General features: G+C 33.8%; 2 protein-coding genes across 5 annotated transcripts in view; both read right to left on the bottom strand.

Annotated features, from left to right (window-relative positions):
* LOC148308722 (3'(2'),5'-bisphosphate nucleotidase 1) overlaps positions 1 to 16507 on the bottom strand; it is a 116913-nt gene extending 100406 nt beyond the window's left edge. Inside the window, exons 1-7 of one of the 4 annotated variants that reach the window (XM_088261244.1) lie at positions 16463 to 16507; positions 16001 to 16149; positions 14568 to 14687; positions 13817 to 13955; positions 10008 to 10112; positions 8010 to 8287; positions 4111 to 7471 (exon numbers count right to left, since the gene is read on the bottom strand). In XM_088261244.1, the coding sequence (XP_088117370.1) occupies positions 7211 to 7471; positions 8010 to 8287; positions 10008 to 10112; positions 13817 to 13955; positions 14568 to 14687; positions 16001 to 16120 (1023 nt within the window). In that variant the 5' untranslated portion in view covers positions 16121 to 16149; positions 16463 to 16507 and the 3' untranslated portion in view covers positions 4111 to 7210. Of the gene's footprint in view, positions 1 to 4110; positions 7472 to 8009; positions 8288 to 10007; positions 10113 to 13816; positions 13956 to 14567; positions 14688 to 16000 lie in introns of those variants that run through there. The other 3 variants (XM_088261243.1, XM_088261245.1, XM_088261246.1) reach the window with 3 other exon arrangements.
* Positions 16508 to 17076: 569 nt separating this feature from the next.
* On the bottom strand, positions 17077 to 20640 carry Polr1C (RNA polymerase I and III subunit C). The gene is made up of 6 exons (XM_088261231.1): positions 20471 to 20640; positions 20093 to 20393; positions 19223 to 19342; positions 18757 to 18939; positions 17876 to 18103; positions 17077 to 17250 (listed from the first exon to the last, which is right to left on the bottom strand). The coding sequence occupies exons 1-6, from the start codon at positions 20513 to 20515 to the stop codon at positions 17141 to 17143; spliced, it is 987 nt and encodes a 328-aa protein (XP_088117357.1). The 5' UTR covers positions 20516 to 20640; the 3' UTR covers positions 17077 to 17140.
* Positions 20641 to 21112: the final 472 nt, after the last annotated feature.

Below are 21112 nucleotides of genomic sequence, written 5' to 3'. Positions count from 1 at the left end.
GTTCGGAAACGAGATAAGGAATAGAGCACATCCTTCGTCATGCCCTTATCAGTAGCATATCAGACCAATATTTACAGAATTCGCAAACAATTTATGATTAATTCAATATTGAAATATCTATAATATTATTATTATGGCCACACTGATAGCCCGCTCATTTAAACAACATGCGTGCAGCAAAAATTTCGCACTTCACTGATAAAAAATAAACATGTCATTTTTAAGCAGTCAAGTAACTACACACTATAAATTAAAAAAATAATCTACTGATAAAACGTTATGATACACATGTTTCTGACATTTACATGCGTTGTAAATTTATAATAATTGTGTCATCTTATCAAGTTTCTGTAAAAATGATTTATTTTTTGCCAATATTGCATCTACTGGAATTTCATATTTTTATCCTCAAACCACTTGTACACTTTCACCATAGCTTTTTCAGGATGTTACGAGTACGGGTTTGCAACATTATGCTTTTTCTCATATAATAGTACATTTTCAAACTATTCCTCTTCCATTTCATTTCCCATCTAACAGCTATGCCCTTGACCCTGTGAAAACTTATACCATCTGTATCCCATAAAATATTATTCTTTAAGAAGTTATTTTTTTAACCCTTTTCCACGGCAAACAGTGCATAGGGTATTGCATCGATTGATCGTTAGTTGCATGAAGGAAGGATGATCAGTCCTCTACTTTAGGTATTTGTCCCGTGTGATACTAAATAAACATTATAGTGAAAAAATACTGTGTTTTGCGGATTATACGACGCACTTAATTCTTAAAAAAATTGCCTCCAAATTCAGGTCCGTTTTAAACTCAAAATTTATATTAAAATGTCTAGTATTTTATTATTTAAAATGCCCACCAATCTTAAAAATAGCCATATATTGGATGCAGCGGGAAACCTATCTCTATTTGGCAATATTGTAGTGATGGAATTGTACAGTAAAAATGTAGCCCACCGCACGTTCATTTATAGTACACAAAAACAAAAATTAAAATTGTGTAATTCAATGTTTTCTTAGGTGAACAATCCAACAAGGATTCCATGAGAGTGTCATTTTTTTACTCTGCTTTGCAATTTAATAATAAAAATAGTGAAAATGACACTTAAAAAAAATTGCTTAAAAATTAAGGTGTCTTATAGCCAGTAAAATACGGTGAATTTATTTTTATTCTCCTGGGAATCGAAGAATCGGGACTTCCAACATTGGTACTCAAACACGCTAACCATTATACTACGGAGGTGACATCAAATATCTAACTCAAGATTTTGCAGAGCAGGGCTTCATTTTACAGTGCATAATTAAGTCAACATCGCCTCGATCTATTGCGGTGCCCCATGAGCCATTTGGTACATACTATATGGATAAAAAATAGAACATATATTGTCAAGTATTCCTTGACATAACGGTAATTTAAACACCTATTTGTATAATACTGAAAACGATTATGGTAAATTTGAAATTTAAAGTACGAAAAATATGCATGAAAAATCCATTAGGCGAATTGTACAATACCACTCATGGGGATATGTATTTTAATTAGAGATGGGATGAATCTGATGCCTTGTAAAACAGGCAAGATTTATGGTATACGAAGTACATGGCTTAGCTAAAATATGTATATTTTTTATATATTTTACATTTTTTTAAATTTTATATGTATTACGGCTCTTTAAGCATAGCCTGTGTTGAGCCGAAATACTTTCATGTTAACCCTTTGCACTCGAATGGCGACAATATGTCGACAAGGTATATTCTCCAGTAAATCAGTCCACTATGTACTGTTATGTTGTTTAAATAATAAAAGGCCAGGATATGTACTAACACAGGTACGATTCTGTCCTCTGCTCAAGGTCCTTGCTAGCATTGAGTCACTTAAAGTTTGAGAAAACTTTAGTAGAACAGTTGGTAGGGGACTTTCGGCAGATTCTAAGTAGGCAGTGTACTTCTTCAACTGAGGTCCGCCTGGATCGCAAACTACATGTTTTGCATATAGGATCAAAAAGGGACTGTTTGGTTTGCTCACAGAGGGACAAAAATTGGTAAAGGCATGAGACTTAAGAGTTTTGTGACACTTCTCCTGGGCAGCCTAGTATGCATTTGGGCAATAGTTTTGTTAAACACCATACATTGAAAGACTATAAAAATTTCGAATAGTAACCAATTGTCTTTATTTTTCTTAAGTAAACAATTTTTAAGATTTATCGGTTGGTTTTATTGTTAATTTGCATGATATCCATTTGCATGTTTTTTTGTATTTTTTCTAAAATCTTTGTGCAAATTTAAAAAAAAAATACGCTCGAGTTACTGGTATGTTATACAAAAAAGTCTTGAGTGCAAAGGGTTAATAGAATATTTTTTTTAATTACTAGATTTTATACATTACATAAGATAGATTCATTCATTCAAACCCTTGTCCGCACCCCAATGGTGCATAAGGCACTGCATCATACACACGTAGTGTTATCTTGATCGTTAACATAAGTGAAAGGTAATCAGCCTTCCGCTTTAGGTACCAGTCCAGGGTAATATGGAATAAATATTAGAGTGAAAAAATCACATATTTATTTGACCCTCCTGGGAATCGAACCCGGGACCTCCAGAACGGTAGCCGAACAGCTGACCTTTACACTATGGAGGCGGACACATACAATAACAATTTACAGTAGAAATGTTTTACAATAAAATAATTATGCCTGAACTTTAATTAATTCTCTTTCCGCTTTGTCACTGCCAACCTACCTATGTATGTATTTTTAAGAATTAATTTTTCATATCTATAGAGGCCTGAGTTTTTTTTTTACATTTGTGACCTTGGTGTTTCAAAATCTATTAAAAAATGGAGATAGGGCATAATAATACCTTATTTATAAGCTACATTTAGAAAAAAATTAGACATGTAAACTGATTTCACATAACTTGACATGATTTTTCATAATTGTTTATATGAATTTTGAAATAAGTTGGTTACTGGGATTGAAATAATAAACATAAAAAATAGTAAAATAAAACTTTATTTGTTCAACAAAACAATTCAATATACACAGCCGAGGCATTCAAGTACAACAACGTTAATGACATTTCTAATTTCTATTTGATCTTAATCCTAACCACTTTAGTGCCAAGAGCACGATCACGCTTCTGGATAGTTCTATGAAAATAATTTATAAATACATGTGGCATTTATAACTTTTTATTTTGTTCTCAAAATCCTAGTAAACAATTTAAAAAAAAACATTATACTACTCTTAAGATTAATACAATCATTATATTTATGATTTTATATAATTTAGCACATAAATTTATTTTAATATTCTATAAAGAAATTATGAAAGTAAAAATATACCTTGTTTAAACGTATATTTTTAAAGTAATACTTTTTTAAAAGAAGTCGTTGGAATACAGGGTTTTAAGAAAACTAGAAAGACATTACGAATTGTGAGATTCCCGTGATTACAACTCCGGATACCAGGTTATATTATCGACCATATTATGATGTTTACATAGCTGTATTCTGCAACACCAACAAGATGCAAAAGTTTGTCAACAGAGGTCTCCATCAAGAAGATAGTTTTATCCCTCGCAATACCTACTTCCTTGTCTTGGCATTGCTAAGAGTTGTATTAACATAATTTTCATTAAATTTAAACTATTATTTTTTGACATCTCATCAAAGATGAAGAAGAATATGGAAGTCTGGGCATTTACAAATTCGAAACATCGTTCTTGAATCACTAGAGCTTCACTAGAGACATCTATTCGGCTGTCCAAACTCAAAACACAGTAAGGGACATTTTTTTGCAGTACGTTTTTTTTTGCATTTTTGGACTAAGTATATTCTACTTACTCCAAAAATGCAAAAAAAACGTCCCTTACTGTGTTTTAAGTTTGGACAGCCGTATTGGTGAGATGATATTTGATATTTTCTTCTTCATCGTTGATGAGATGTCAAAAAATAATATGAAAAATGACTCCTATAATCGGAGATAATCCAGATTTGTGAACAAGTATTTGGACACACTCAAAATGTTGCAATTCAAACTAAATAATTTTACTTAGTGCGTGAAATAATATAACGAATATAATATCAGTATGTGTGTTTTGCTATGACAAACTTGGTCAATCAATAGTATTAAATTTGACTCTAAAATGTTAAATTTTATATATGAACCCTTATTAAAACGACTTGTCAGCCATCTTACGAAGGAACGTAATTCAAATATACTGATTCAACAATAAATTAACTTGATTCATAAAAAAATTCAGAGGTATCAGTCCTAGATATATTGAATAAGTATTAGATTAAAGATATTAAAACCTGATATGCCATAGTGTGATCATTTTGCTATAAATCTGTCAGTATATTATGGTAAAATATCTTGGGGGACAACACTTACACGTTAGTTGGGAAAATTATTTAAAATAGTTATTTTAATTAATTTGGCGGCAGATACCTATTCATCAATTTGGAATGTATAAGTACACAGAAGCAAAAGTACAATTTCATGACATAAATATCATACTTGATTATGTACTATTAAGATATTTATTTATTTGTACTAAAATAATCGTCTTTAAAATTTGCTATATGTAGAATCTAACAAATTAGAGATTGTCAGAAGATAAAGAGAAATTCTGTTGAAACTGTTGTAAACAATTTTTCTCACAAGCTCCACAAAATGTGTTCTTGCGAATCTCAGATCATACAGTCTCTTGTTTGTCCAACTGTACACACAGCGGAAATTTGAGTCAAAGCTCACGTGGATATTTAATCATAAAAAAAGGTTGGAATTTACTTGTATGTATATGTATATTAATGTATGTATATAAAATATTTTTTTTTTTACCAAAACGTTGCTTGTATTCTTGAATGGTTTAACAACTTATTTTTAACACACTATGGACGGGAAAGGTATTTCTTACCATTGGGTCGATTGATGCTTAAGGATGGGAAAGGTATTTTCACCATCTGCGCCGGCCTCATTTCAAAGGCAGAAAAGAAGGAATTATCCAATGTTTTTATATGAATATTATTACCAATCTCTTTGTTAAGGTCTTAACTATATGTATATAATTATCAAATCCTGTTACCAGCAGTCCGCAGTAATAAAAACAAACACCCGTCTAAAATATGTTAACATAACGAAATTCTTTCTAACGCATTTCTTGTTCTGTCATTCTATAGCCAGCTGATGACAACAGCTGTTAGCAATCATGTCTCCCTGTTGTTAATGTTATATGTATTGTAAGGGTAAAATTTATATTTTTTCAATGAATATTGATCAGAGATAAAAAAGGATATCTAAACAAATAAAATTATCATGACAATAATTACGGTTAATTCATATTTTGATGACTTAACACCTTATAATTTAAGACATGTAATAAAATAATGTCCGCCTCCGTAGTGTAATGGTCAGCACGCTCGGCTACCGTTCTGGAGGTCCCGGGTTCGATTCCCAAGGGGGGTAAAATAAATATAAGTGATTTTTTCACTGTCATATTTATTTAATATTACCCTGGACTGGTACCTGAAGCGGAGGGCTGATCACCTTTCCTTCATGTGTAAACGATCAAGATAACACTGCGTTTATATGACGCAGTGCCCTATACACCATTGGGTGCGGATAAGGGTTTTATTATTATTATTATTATGTTAAAAAACGAACTTCAGTCTATTCAAGCATTAAATTATTTAAATCTCGAATCGACCAATTGACAGGCGCCGTGGTAGCATTGGGTAGAGACTGCAAATTCAATTCTTGTCAAGTGCAAAATAAATTCAAGAAAGATTTATTTTCAATTGGTCTGGGTGTTCGTGATTTATTTTTTTACATTTACCTTCCCTATCCTTACTTCACAGGCAAGCCTCTAAAAGTAGAGGCTTTGAAACAATTCAGAAATAGTTCACAAACGTTGCACAGGACGATACAGATTTAAAATCTAGTTATGTATTATTATATAGGCTTCTTTGAGTTTTTCACAGATGGGTCTACAGAGATGAGATTTTGACAGGATGAGGGTAGTGTACAGGAGGTGGGAATTGGCCCAACTTTTTTTATATGCTGATATGAATAAAAAAAGGTGAATCGTAAACCAAGCAGAGCTGACAGATTTGAGATGCGGGGATTGGGTTGAGGAACTTCTCCACGTATATAATATAGTATTTTACGGACTATAAGATGCACTATTTTCATAAAACAATTTCCTTCAAAATTCAGGTATGTTGTATACTCTGTGGTTTGGCCAGTACTTGCTCACACTTCTTTTGAAATTGGAACGACTTCAAGTGTGAGTTCGCCAGTAGACCCTAATAAAACAAAAGTACCAATCAGTAGCGATTTTACCATACTCCGCGACGGACGAGTCGTAGTGCTCTGCGACTCCTATTATCAATTGTCAATTTACATTATCGAAACTACTCTGAATTAATATAAAAATGTCCAGTGATTAATTTAAAATTCCAGTCTAAAAAATGAACATAAATTGGATGCCGTCATGTATTTGTTTTTATTGACTAACCCAAGTAGTGTTCTGGTAATCTTGTTTCGAGTTGTTTGTTGATGATTTTGTAGCAACACCGTTGGGTTGTCGCGCTGACGTAAGCAGTACGCAGGCGTTTTGATACGAACTAAACCAAAGTTTTCCGAGCGGACCCGACTCTGAAGCGAGAGAATTAAAAAGTCGCGAGAATAGCTTGGGTTGTTGACGAGAACAGACGTTTAATTTTACTTCTTCAACTCCATATATTGTAAATTATTTGTCATCATTTGATTCCAGTATTTAGTATTAATTCGCATTTATTTCAATAAAGGAACCAACTGTAAGTACATAATTTTGTTTTCATTCTGTGCACTACTCCTTTACATTAACAAAAACGATCACCGACACGTGATCACAAAAACGCGGCCACACACCGTCACAAAAATAGCTGATCCCAAAACCAATAGCTATAAAAGCTGATCAAACAGCTATAATTTCCTGCACTGACGAATTTTCTCGCCAAAATTCGACTACATATAAAGTGTTTAAAAAAAAAGTGAATCTTATAGTCCGTAAAATATAGTAATTTTTTATTTAAAAAATTAAAACTAAAATAATAAATCTATTTTGTGGGAGGCCGAGACTAGGACACCAAGCAAAATATGAAGCGGCAAGCCGGCTACCTAGTTATTTATATCTAGAGCATCCTTCCGCCATCAGGCGTCCAGCTTCTCCTTCACAGAGTCGGGGATCCTGTCGGCCAGGCGTTGGTGCAGGTCGGGGGCCAGGGTGGCGAGCACGCCCGACGCGTTGGGGCGCGGCGCGGCGCTGCCGTAGCGGTACGCGCGCCCCAGCACGTCCGTGAGGCGCCCGCCCGCCGCGCGCAGCACCGCCTCGGGGGCGCAAGTGTCCCACTTCTTGCAGCCGCCGCTGGCAAACACGTACGCGTTCGCCTTGCCCTCCAGCAGTTGGATCACCTGAAAAAGCACCGCATAGAATAAGTGTGGGGTGGTTGAAATTCCGATCCGTGACGGGAGTCCTTTGCGATCCAAAAATGCCATACAAATTAAAGGGAAAAATTGTCAGACCCGCACTCCTATACGGCTCCGAATGCTGGATAATGTATAGCTCTTTGTCTAGGCAACTAGAATCCGCTGAAATGCGAATGCTTAGACGGTCAGCAAGAGTATCCCTTAGAGACAAAATAAAGAGTTCAAGTATTTGTGGAAGCCTGGGCGAAACAGACAAAGCTATATTTTATAATAAAAATGTAACTTTGTTTTAAAATCACTACAAATATTTTATTATAACTTAATTTTAATGTCTACTGGTTTGGAAGCTAACCGTTTCTTTATTTCTTTATAAAGACTGATTAATACTAATATTAATCAGTCTTCATAAAGAAGCGGTTAGCTAGTGATTTTAGTGATTTTAAAACAAAGTTCATTTTTTTTATAAAATGGAAAGTTAGTGCTTCAAATATAAATTATACAAAAATTATATAAAAATATGGACCTTGTAGCCGGCTCCGCCGACCCTCAGCACCTGGTCGGGCCGCAGCGCCTGCAGGCAGCCCTCCACCAGCGCGTTGGAGTGAGAGCGCGAAGTGGTGACTACCAGCGGCGGCTCGGGGGCCGCGCGGGGCGCCAGGCCGGCCACGCCCAGCCCCTGCAGCCCCCACACCGTGCGCCCGCCGCCCCCCTCCGCGCCCCAGTACGGCTGGTGGATCACCCCGCCCACCGCCTGCTCCCGGATCGAGATGCCAATCAGCACCGTCACATGCTCCAGGAAACCTGACCAAATTGTAACCACTCATTATACTCATATTCGCTTCGTCAACTTTGTGATTAGTGCTAGATCCAGGGGCAAGCAAAGTGAAGCCGAGGAAACAAGTTCGACCAAGGGAAATGTCCTCAAAGTTAAGGGGAAGGACCTATAACCTGAGGACGAGGAGAGCTGACCCCAACAGCCTACAAAGACGATAAATTGGGACGGAGCCAGGAAGAAGAAACTAGGAATTGTGAGGGAATCAAAACCGCATACTCTTTTGTGATGAGAAAACAATAGAAAACTCATCAAAAGATGACAAACTGTTATTGCTTCAAGATGCAATGCAAGATTTTTTTTTCTACTTTTAACATGTCAGAGTTTTTCTTATTTTGAAGTCTATTCTACAAAAATGATTATCAATTAATGTTGGGAAAATCTCTGTTACATTATTCTTCTTATATATATAGATTTGGCATTTAATTTGTATAACATTTTAATTTATGTATTAAATGTTATATTTAACATTTAATACATAAGTCATTCTTCTTGTCAACATTGCCCCTATAATCGTCGTAATTATAACTGCTTGTATCACGTGACTTTGACATTTTCCGAAAGTAAAACAGTACTTCTTCATCTAATATTGTCACAAATCGAAAAAAGGATAAATAATAGCAATTTTAAAAAACTAACTGTCATACTGACACTTGTTGAACGAAACCACAGAGAAAGAGTACAAATTATAGTTTTTCAAAATTTCTATTTACCGTCATTGGCAATTTTGCTGAGCAACAAATCAGGTTGCATTTATTTAGATATTAAGTACACGGAATACAAAGTGACACATGTGGAAATATTACAATATTAAATGGACAAAAGTAGGATAAAGCGGGTGAAGATCAGAATTATATCCTTTTTGTATGGACTTTTACAGTTCACAAGGCGAAATTTTTGACAGGAACATTGAATATCCCAACTGACTTTAAAAAATATATATTATTGCCTTCTTGATCATTTTTGAAAGACTGTCCACGCCACATTTGAAAATGGTCACTTTCCTGTGTTGCGAAAACACTATCGACTCACTTTTTTTTATAAATGTGGAATTGTTTAATTGGCTTTATTATTATTAATGTAACTATTTTAACTAAGGTAATGTAATGTTTATTATTGTTAATTGACTATTCTTTATCATAAATTTTTTAAATATAAAGCTGTACTATTCCTGAACAAATAAAATAAATTGAATAAAATAAAATTTCAAAAACTTGACCAATCTTATACTCACATCGCTATAATTTTACATTAAGAAATGAATATGCTTTCTTCTAACCCTTAACCTCAACCAATGGTGCATATGGCATTGCATCGTATAGAAGCAGTGTTATCTTGATCGTTAAATACACAAAGGAAAGGTGATCAGCCCTCCGCTTCTGGTACCAGTCTAGGGTAATATGTATCGAATAAATATTAGAGTGAGAAAATCACTTATATTTATTTGCCCTCCCCCCCCCTGGGAATCGAACCCGGGAACTCCAGTACGGTAGCCAAGCGAGCTGACCATTACACTACGGAGGCGGACATATGTATATAGTACCTAAAAATGATAATTTGACTGACGTATATAATGTTAAACAGTGCATAGCGCTAGGTTATAATGTGCCTATGAAATAGCCCACACCTCTCCATGCAGGTAGGAGTATATTAGTGTAATGGATGTTGTTGGTTAAGTTGGCTAATTACCATATTCAGAATGCAGTAAACTTAGAAACCACTTGGCACTGATAAATGGGTGCAAAACATACGCTTTCCACCTTTCCCATGTACTGCCATTTAGCATTAAAGCACCTAAAAGTACAAACACAAATGAGTCAACGTTACACACGCTTCGATCATTATATGACCATCAAATGAGGGTTCAACATTGGGCTAGCACACTACCAACTACACGCATCTTCTACTTACTAACCACTCTTCATCAGAGGCGGTCGGCAGTGCATTTCATTTTTAAATGGTGGTACATAAAATAGGTCTGCTTCAAAATTTTCTCGCAATGTTTTCTCGAGACAAAAAAAGGTTTAAAAATATAATAATAATAATAAAACCCTTACCGCACCCCAATGGTGCATAGGGCACTGCTTCATATGAACGCAGTGTTATCTCGATCGATTACACATGAAGGAAAGGTGATCAGCCCTCCACTTCGGGTACCAGTCCAGTGTAATATTGAATAAATATTATAGTGAAAAAATCACTTATATTTATTAAACCCCCCTGGGAATCGAACCCGGGACCTCCAGAACGGTAGCCGAGCATGCTGACCATTACACTACAGAGGCGGACCATTTTTTTTTTTTTTAAATATGGAGGTATATAAATAATTCAAATTTCGCATCTTATATGCTTTTTTTTTTAATTGAACACTTGTTTTTTCATCAACCCCAACCCTAATTAGGCGTCTCTCATGCTCTACCAAAAGTAAGCAAATAGAACGCTTTATTTAATAATTTACGCTAAGTATTTCCTGCTCTCTACTAACAGTATGTAAAAGACGCTTTTAAGCGTTTCCCGCAAACAATGTGTTAAGGATAAGTTTTAAAACAACAAATAAATCAGGAAAAAACTGTCTTATTTTATTTAAATAAGAATCATGACTAAAAACTTCATTATTTTTCAATCACGGTAATAAGTTAAAAAAACAAAACATAAATTTGAATGTATAGGCCGACATTTCTCTAAAAAGCAAATAAAAAACTTGGTTTTTAACATTCCGACCCCTCACCATAATATTATAATGCTTATCAAAACTTTATTATATTAACAACTTAACGTCGGTCTTGCACGGTAATTTGATATCACATTATCGCAGATTTATAAGTAGTCAAACTCAATGCCATCTATTGAGTGAAGAAAATTAAAAATTAATAAATTCATGCCAATTTTGTGTCATAGCTATCACGCAGCTGGTCCTTAACGGTAGGATCAAATTTCCATAGACCAGTCGTTAAGGTGTTAATAAAAGAATTTTTCATATAAGAGTTTAATTTGTCAAACAGATTGTGACCCCCCTTATACTTCATCGCGACCCCAAGGTTGAGGAATGATAGTTTCAACAATATTATATTAGAATTTGAGATACAAATTTAAACATTTTAACGAGCATATTGTAGTCGTACAGGAGAAAGTGACTAACTACCAAAACGTAAAATATTCAGGAGGGCCATTTAAGTCACTTTTGCTAGGCAAGAAAATAAACACCAAAGCAGTTATAGTCATTTTTACCAAGTCAATATATTATACTTCTAAGTTTAAAATCCTTTGGGATGTTTTCAGGCCAATATTAAGCTAGTAAGATATCAAATAGTCAATGATCACGTTTTTGTAAATAAATGCACTTGGTCACTTTCTCCCGTATGACTACTATATGTCAAAATTACATAAATTGACTTGGTCTCGTTTCTCAGTATCCTCACAATATGCCAATGGTGTTTAAGCTATTTCCGCATATTGAATTTTAGTTCTAAAAAATTGAGCAGAAAACAATAAAACAGATCGCTCAAGTTCCCAATAAAAAATATCACAAAACATTTTGAGATTTTTAGCAGAATTATCATATATATATTTCCAAATCCTAATATAACTCAAATTTGGTATTGTGGTTGGTGACTCTGAATGGGAATGATATTTAATTTGAATATCTTTTAATATTACCATATAAAAAAAAATAGACCTTACAATTTGAACAAACATAATCAAATACAAGAAGCGGAACATTTACTGAGTGGACAAAAAATCACTGACCAACTAAAGAAAAAAGTGTGCAAAAAAAAACCACTCATAAATACTGTATTAGCATTTCAAGGATACAACTGAGAAACACGTATCAAATATTATTATTTGACAAGCCCCATTCACAACACTAACAACATCAAAATCATTGGGTATAACTCCAATTGTCGTGCTAATAAATTAACAACATTTTGAGTGTGTCCAAATACTTGTTCACAAAATCTGGATTATCTCCAATTACAGGAGTTATTTTCATATTATTTTTTGACATCTCATCAAAGATGAAGAAGAATATGGAAGTCTGGGCATTTACGGAGCTTAAGTATTTGGACACACTCAAAATGTTGTAAATAAATTATCTGGTCAAATTATAAGCTTAATAATAAAAATGAAAATGGTATTTTCTGGCGTTTCTCATGTGTGTGATTATAATCCAGGATTCGGATCTCACATACTAATATAAGAGTTTCTGCTTAATAAAAAGCTTCTTTACATCTCACCAATAGATGTCTCTAGTGAAGTTCTAGTGATTCATGAACAAGGTTTCTAAATTGGTTCATATATATAGAACTTCCAAGAATTTGAGTTGTGTGGTTGTCAATAATGGGTAGAATTGGTGAATGTTACACGTGTGTAAAGTGATCACTTAAACCAGCCCATGACGGTCGTAAGCCCCGTAAATGCCCAGACTTCCATATTCTTCTTCATCTTTGATGAGATGTCAAAAAATAATATCTAATAAATTAACATCTAAAAAATCATACACACTTTTTTTTAATACAGTGAAAGCTCATTATGTATTTCAAATTGAAGGGCCAAAATTTGAATATCAAATTAGCAAATATAAATAAAGAAAAAACATTTTTCTTATTTGTATTAATTTGTTGTATTTTACAAAATACAAATGTCTTAAGAACTTTACAGGCTTGCACACTTTACCTCAAGTTTTCAAATAAAGATAAATAAATAAATATAAAGTGATGTACAAGAAATTTGTGTTTTTTGTTTTGTTTTGTTGCAAACAATATAACAAAAGCAGTGAATGAAATCAGAATTTTTAATAAGTAAAATAAAAAAAATCGTAACATGGTTTATTTTTCTTTGCAATTTTCTTTTTAGGATTTCTTACAAATTTTATTTAAAAAATTTGGGCCAAGTATTTTAAAAAATTTGTTTTTTTTGTTGTCAAATATTTTATTGAAAAAACCTTGGAGAATTTTATTAAAAAATACTTTTTAAATTATGGCAAAATTCAAACGATTTTATTTTAAATTTATGAGCTGTTACTGAATTTTATACGGTGATAAGATTTTTTAAAGTGATTATTAAGCCATATACATAATACATAAATATGTATGTATTGGGAATATGTACATTTAAGGAAATAAATAAAATATTGCCTTGATGATATCATAAAATAAAATAATTTTTAAAAATTACGTCGTAAAGTATCAGTCTAGATGTGGAGAGGTAAAATGTCAGTCTGAAGATGGAGTTGCTAGAAATAGGCTACAATAGCAAACGGCCGATAATACATCTAAAGTCAAAGAAAAAACTGGAACACAAGCGCAAACAATAAAGGATCATGAGGATCAAGATGATAGAGGGGTTCAAACACATTTGCATGGCAAAGAACACTCCCAATGACAATAGGCATTGTTCAAATTGTATGTACACGAATACAAAAGATCCTAACAACCAAGCAGTCGGTGCATAATAATGTACAATACATGATTAAATTTTGTGCACAATAGAATGTGTACCTTGAGTATATTCTGAAGTCCCGTCGAGTGGGTCCACCCAAATTACAATGTCCTCTTCCGTCACATTCTCCAGAGCATCGGGGCATTTCTTCTCCAGCGTCTCGGAGTCTCCGTGGGTTATCAACCAATCACTGGGAACCTGAATTAAACTTACAAAATTACAATTCGAAAATTTAAAAGAAAAAAATTTTTTTAAGTAGTATGTATTAAGTTCAAACAAATTTAGAGCATTAAGATAGTGATTATTCGTAGCATTTCAGACTGAATCAGACACTCGATTAGTAAGAAATCAAAAGCGAATTTTGAGTTTAAAATATCTGTCTTTTACAAGACGTCAGGTTCACGCCGCCCAGGACGACCACTGCTGACAATTCGTCGGCAGTTCTAGTCAGAACTTCGGGACGCAGATCTGACTTGGGAGGATGCAAAGGAGCTGGCAGCCGACAGAAAAGCTTTTTCAGCGCAAATTAATGTAGAAATGAAATGATGTTGAGATATTAAAGGAATAAAAAGCATATTTTTAGTCTGCAATTCTCTATATGATGGGCTGCTAATATCATTGTGACTTGTATAAATCTATTATGAGGGCTATGTCATACTTTTAGCATTAACAGATCGGTTACAGAATCGCACCGTTTGTATCCTTCAAATGAAAAATATAACATCAAAGGAAAAGTGGATAAAAGACGATGACAAAACATAAGAGGAAAGTAGAAGTTGGATAGGTACGGACAATGAACAAACCAAGTACCTCAATATCACTTACGCCCTCTTCACCAATAATGGTGATGTTTGGAAACTGTTTGGTGAGAGACGCGATGATGCAGCGCTGGGCCGACCGGTCCGCCTCCGTTTGGAGATCATCTTTTGCCTGCAAATAGTGTTCAATTATTTATTTTCCCTTCATCACACGCACAATTACAAATCACAATAACGTGCCCTCACTGGGTTTTCCCGTGCTGAGGGCACATTATACATTGTTGATTTATAAAATGACACGAATGAAAATTGTTTATGACGTGCAATCAAATACGTCGTGGCTGAAAGATGCGATCTATTTCAGATCTACCCACTCACATTAACCTTTAGATGCTCATGCGCCACATACAATAAGGGTAGCGCCCTGCCCAAGCATTTTTGTGAAATATTCACGCGACTTGCTACCTACGCGTAGCTGTTATAAAATAATTATATCTCTAAAATTAGTCGTCCTATTTAGGTCAAATAAAAAGCATCATCAAAATAAAAGATTTTTTTATAATTTACCGTAATAAAGCAGCTTTGTTTTATTACGGTCCGCCTAATGAAACACAACACATCTCTCAAGAGTCTACCTTGTAATGCAGGTATAAACACTAATATTACGCATCATGACTAAAATAAAATGATGGTATCTCAAAGACATTATACACGTATGCTAATATTCATATTTTGAATAAAATTTTCATAAACCAGTGTAATCCAATAGCGAAATGCATCACAATCACCGGTCCTGTACGGGAGCGGTGGACATTGAACCACGGAAATCTGCACTCTCGTAAAGGACCACTAAGCGGCTAAAGGTTAATGAATAGCTCTTTTATATTTAGTTAATATTTTTAATGACTTTATGGCTAATGGAAGCAGGTTATACAACTTTATTTCATAATAGTAAAAGTTCTTTTGACCAAAAGAGGTATGCGTTAGGTTTGGTATATTAAACAATAAAGATTAAACAGTTAACATGGCAATCTTACTATTCTGACGGAATATCATCATTTGCCAAACAGATCGCATTTCGTCTGCATTTAGTATACTTTCCTCCTTCATTTGCCAACATACATACATTAGGGTTATGTATATTTTTGTATATGCGTCAAATATATATCGTAACAAATTGAAATTATCAAACATTGTTGTGATGTATTTATAAATTATACAAATTAATTTGTTAAAGAGGTCACTATTTTGGATTTAAAATTCCCAACAAAGCTTATTTAAGAGTTGCCAGTTGTAGTAATTACCCCGCAATATTTAAAAGAATACCATTTGACCACCCAATGTCGCATGAACCCCCATTTTTACTGTGTAAAGACAGTTCTGCAAAACCTACTGGGCGTATATATGCTAAATAAATAATTTATTGGAAAGTTGAAATAAAAATAATTAATTGACTCGACCAAAAAAATATAATTAAATCATTACCTTTTCAACGATACCCAATTCTCCTTGACTCATGACATCTCGGATGATCTTCCCTGCCCTGTTCGCCGCCGTTATGGAAGACGCCATAACTCTCATCACCAGCGGAATGTTTTGTGCCATGTTCGAGTGCTTTGTACGTTCGGCAGTCACTAAACAGTCAACGACCAATGTCTCGGTATGTCAAATATGTACTGTAGCTATCAAGCACCGCGCGTACTTCGCACTCCGGTACCCTGTTAGGAAGCTCGCGAAGCGGAACGGAAAAAATATGCGAAAAAAATGCGAATGCATTCGGGTCCAGATTCAAGGTTAAGTTTTTAGTTGACCTACTTCCGATTTGTACTTGTTAGTAGTTAAAGATACCGAATTTAATAGATATATGTTATGTTTATTAGGTGACCCAAGCCATTATGTATATGTTTACATTTAATAAATATAAAATCATAGGTTAATGAAGATCACCTGTGAGAACTGTCAAAACGACAAGATTCACGTAAATATGTCGCATTTTAGTATTGCCAGTGTGAAAAATTCAATTAGCATCGTAAATTATTGTGAAAAAAAAGTATTTTCTTACTTAGTAACAAATTTATTGGGTAGATTATATTTCGTTGCGATAAATTAAATCGATTATCATGAAATAAGAGAAAACTTTTGGAGGATAAAAGAAATAGTTTCTCGGGTGGAATTACGAACTCTAAATATGTACATGTATCATATTTTATCCGTCTAGGTAATGTTGTAATGTAGCAGTCAAAGATTATGTATTAGTAGGTAGTATGGTAGCAGTTGTCGAATCTTACTTTTTCGATTTATTGTGCCCAGAAAGGTCAAAATAAGATTTTTCATTCTTATATTTACTTAAATCACCCTGGATTTCTATGTAACAGCAGGACAGGTCATCTCTGTCGATATGATGCAGTAACCTATGCACTACTAAATGCGAATGAGGGTTAGAAGAATACAAATGTACTTGTGGAAAAGTGAAAAGTTTGTATTTATTTTCATGATAGGCAGACGTTTGCCAAGGTTAGAGAAATTACTGAGGAACTCTAAAAAATTAAAAAGTACACAGATATGATGAAAATACTTTATTACATATATATAGACAATAATTAACACAACTAAGAAATAAGGATTCTAAGCTTTAGAAAGTTCATCAATAAACATTCTACATTTATTTTTTAGTACTTTCACGGCTTCAACAAAAATTACTTCAGGGGGCATAGCACCTACAGATTCCACGTTAACTGCAACAAAAAGAGAAATTATTATTAATATACTTTGCCACACTGAATGTGTCAATCTAGAGAGGATCCATGATTGTTGAAAACGTGGAGGGGGAAAAGGAGGCATGTAAGATAGGCAAGACGCATTAGAGACCAAATAGTGGAGGTGACAAGAACCTTGCTTTCCATCGATATCTACATGGCCCAGAACAGGGAATGGAGAGAACAAATAAATAAAGAAATAAAAATTATGATGGTAAATTTATGTTTTGTACTGACGTTTCTTGATGAAACTGCATTTTATATAATAAAACAACTATATAGCTTTTTCCACATTTATTTTATTTGATCAGTGACCAGGTTTTATCGTTACCGACACCTTTATACCAGTCTGAAAAGTCACAATTGCGTATTTTCGAGTTAACATTTTTTGCCAGTACACCTACGAAATAACACTCCTTATCATTCATTGTTCACTTTGTGTAATACCAATATTTTTAAATGGTATTACACAAAGTGAATGATGAATGATAAAGAGAGTTATATATTACCATATCGCAAAGTTATCAATGTTTTAATATACAAAACTAATCAATATATTTAAACAAGTAGAAAAAAGTATGTAGTAAGTATTTGGTAAACTTACAAATAAAATGATCACGGACTCTGCTCATTATGACTGCATCTTTGAGGGAATCGTGTCGGAGTACATTTCTACTGCACATGTCATATCGGGCATCCTTAACATTAGCTTGGCCTTGGTGATCAATAGCAATCACACCCGGAGCGAAGCAAGACTTCAGAAGTTTGGCTTCATCACCAATTACCGGTCTGGTGAGGTGGACTTCAGGCAGCAGGCGATACGTAGCAGTGGCTATAAAGAAAAAAACTTAATAAAGGGCATTCATGTTTACACTTATTGGACTACGTTGCAGTAGCATCTGCAATGCGCTCTCAAAATTTTATAAGAAGTGTAAACGACGCATAAATTAGTATGTAAAAGGATCTTATTCACATATTTAATTTGATCATGAAATACAGCAAAAAATTATGATGACAATGGTATACTTTATATTTTTTTGATGTAATTTCTAAGGGTGTTCAAAATAAGGATATTTGAATTTGTTTTATTTTGTGATGTCATTATGCAGAATTTTTTTTAAGAGTCGTTTTGCATTTAATCCAATTAATGTATGTTTTTTTATGCACAAATTTTCAATGTAAAATTTGATATTAATTAATTTAAAAAAAGCTTCATATGGCATTCCACACAGTAAATATGGGATCTCAGAGATGTATGCGGACTGGTTCTTTTTGCATAACGCAAACCATTTCAAAGTTATACATACGTAGTTCGCTCATAGTTTTGGCAGATGACACATTTATTTTTCAGGGATTATTAGAAGCAAGAAATTTGTGCAGATGTCAAAAATTACTAAAAGAAACTGTAGTATATTTGCATATTTTTTTTCTCCAAAACGTTTACAGAATGTCTTGCGATACTGTGATTTGTTTTAAAGTACTTACCCACAGGAGAGAATTTAGCGTGATCCTTGCCGATCCCCTTTACAGCTACGAGGGTTAAGTCTAACTCATGACCGGGACGCATTTTAGCAATGAGAATATCCTCGTGTACGGGGCCTACTGTAGCTTCTTTGTGAACGTACATCTGATTCCCCATTGGCTGCCATTTTATTTGTCCTGAATAAACTAAACCAAAACGGAAAAATTTAATAAGATATAATATTCTCAAGTATGCAATAGAAACCAAAGCAATAAAATAAGTACGAGTCCTTTTTTAACATACTTTTAAGGTATTGACTTGACTTATACTATAATGTAAATGCAACCAAAATAACAAGATCATAACATGAGCTTATAATCATTATGATTTGTTACTATTTTGTTTTGCGACTATGATGATTTTTTACCATTAAGATTTATTACTGTTGTTTTGTAACCATTATGTTTTGTTAACATTAAGATTTGTTACCATTGTGATTTTTGTAGATATCTTCAGGTCGACTTGAATCCTTGTGCTGAGAGGTGTTGTGAGTACATTTTACTTTAAGTGTGAATTCTAATGTGTCATCTTCATTCGCTTCCGCATTTTCTGAAAGTCAAAAAATATTTATTTATTTATTTATTTTTATTTATTTGAACTTTGTACAATATGTGTGTACATTGGCGGGCTTATTGCTATAAAGCAATATCTTCCAACCAACCAAAAAAAACAGACTAGTGTGAACGATCTAGGCTTGTACCTTTTGATGTCTGTTAGAAATTAGTGGGGAGATAATGCTTGAACAGGTTAAGACAAGGATAAGAAAAAAGAAAAACAAAGAAACACAAGAAACATAATTACAAATTAAGAATTTAAACAGGGTAACATGAATAGAAAAACAAAATGACGATAAAGTAAGAAAGGCATGGGAAAAGGGAATCAGGTAGAAAGTTTAAGGAAGAGAGGAGGGGTCAGGGGAGGAGGAGATGGACAGTTAGGGTTCTAAGGTAAGATAATGATGTTTCAGGCGTTTTTTGAAGGTTAAAATAGAAGGTGCATTTTTTACGTGTAGAGGTAGTTCATTCCAGAGTCTAGCCGCTTGGACAGTAAAGGAATTACTGAGGAATGCTGTGTGTGTGAATATTTACATCTTTATTTATGTAATATGAGTAAAGGTAAAAATTAAACATTGTTTTGTGATATTTATGGAGTGGTAATAGTATAAAATTTTAGAACCTACAAAATAATTTTGATAGTATCGCAGTATATCTCATTAAAATTAAGTTATTTCGATATCTTTATATCAAATTTCATGTGTTATGTATTAATACAAAAAACTTATTAAACAAAACATATTACCCTCATGTTTGTATTCAAATAATCTCGCGTCAGCCTTCAGTGGTATGAGCCCTAATCGGTGAGCTAACACTTCATCTTGAAGAAGAGAAGTATTATTCATAATCATAACTTTTTCAATGGCCATACTAGGGACCTCGCTCAGCATCAGACGGCGGAAGGCATTCGCAAACGCCGGCTGTATTCCAATCAAATCAAACTCTATTTCACAGGCATCTTTCCGAACAATAACTACGTTAAACTTCTTCTTGAACTTCTTACGGCTCCATGGCTCGTCAGCCATGCCAAAGTCATCTGGAGCCGGCTGAAAAATATTTAGAGGTTATAGTTATAGAACTAAAATAAACGTGTCACAATCTTAAAACAATGTATACGTCATACCTTTAGACGAAACTCTTCCAGAAATATTCTGGGTTTTCTTTCCATGGCGATTGTGTCAAGTGAACAAATTATTTTTACTTAAATATTTATGTTTTAAAAAATACTGTCAGTGGGACAATCAGTGGGATAAACGTCAAACGAGCGCATGTTTTTTTAATGTGTGAATTGGCAGCATTGTTTCATAGTTTAGGGATGGGAGGCAACCAAATCGAAACTGAGATATATCGACAGAAAAAAAAACTGATAAATAAATACCCACTTTCAATCTTGAATTACTGGGATGGTGAGTGTGTGAAAAAAAACACTTTTGAATGTAATATATCGCCCCCTTAACTGAAAATCTAGTATTTAATGGACTAAACCAAATCAAGTATTAATTGAAATGTTATTTCAGGCTTCAAATATGTGAAATGATTAAAAAAAAATCTACCCACGTTCAAAAAGATTCTACACAGATGAGAGCATAATGTGTCAGATCTTATAAGATACTATTGCGATTGTTACAACACAGCAAAACTTTTGAAAATTAACGAAATATTGATAAGTGTTTTTGCTTAGAATTTTTCACTCCAAAATTATATGAAATTATAGCGACTTTGATCATAAAGAGTAAATCCACTGACAATTACAAATAGGCTACCA

Source organism: Brachycentrus maculatus, unplaced genomic scaffold, assembly GCF_059751285.1.
Source record: "Brachycentrus maculatus isolate JH-2025_06_01 unplaced genomic scaffold, ASM5975128v1 h1tg000152l, whole genome shotgun sequence".
Taxonomy (NCBI): domain Eukaryota; kingdom Metazoa; phylum Arthropoda; class Insecta; order Trichoptera; family Brachycentridae; genus Brachycentrus; species Brachycentrus maculatus.
The sequence above is the reverse complement of the archived record's forward strand: the minus strand, read 5'-3'. Positions and strand labels throughout refer to the sequence as shown.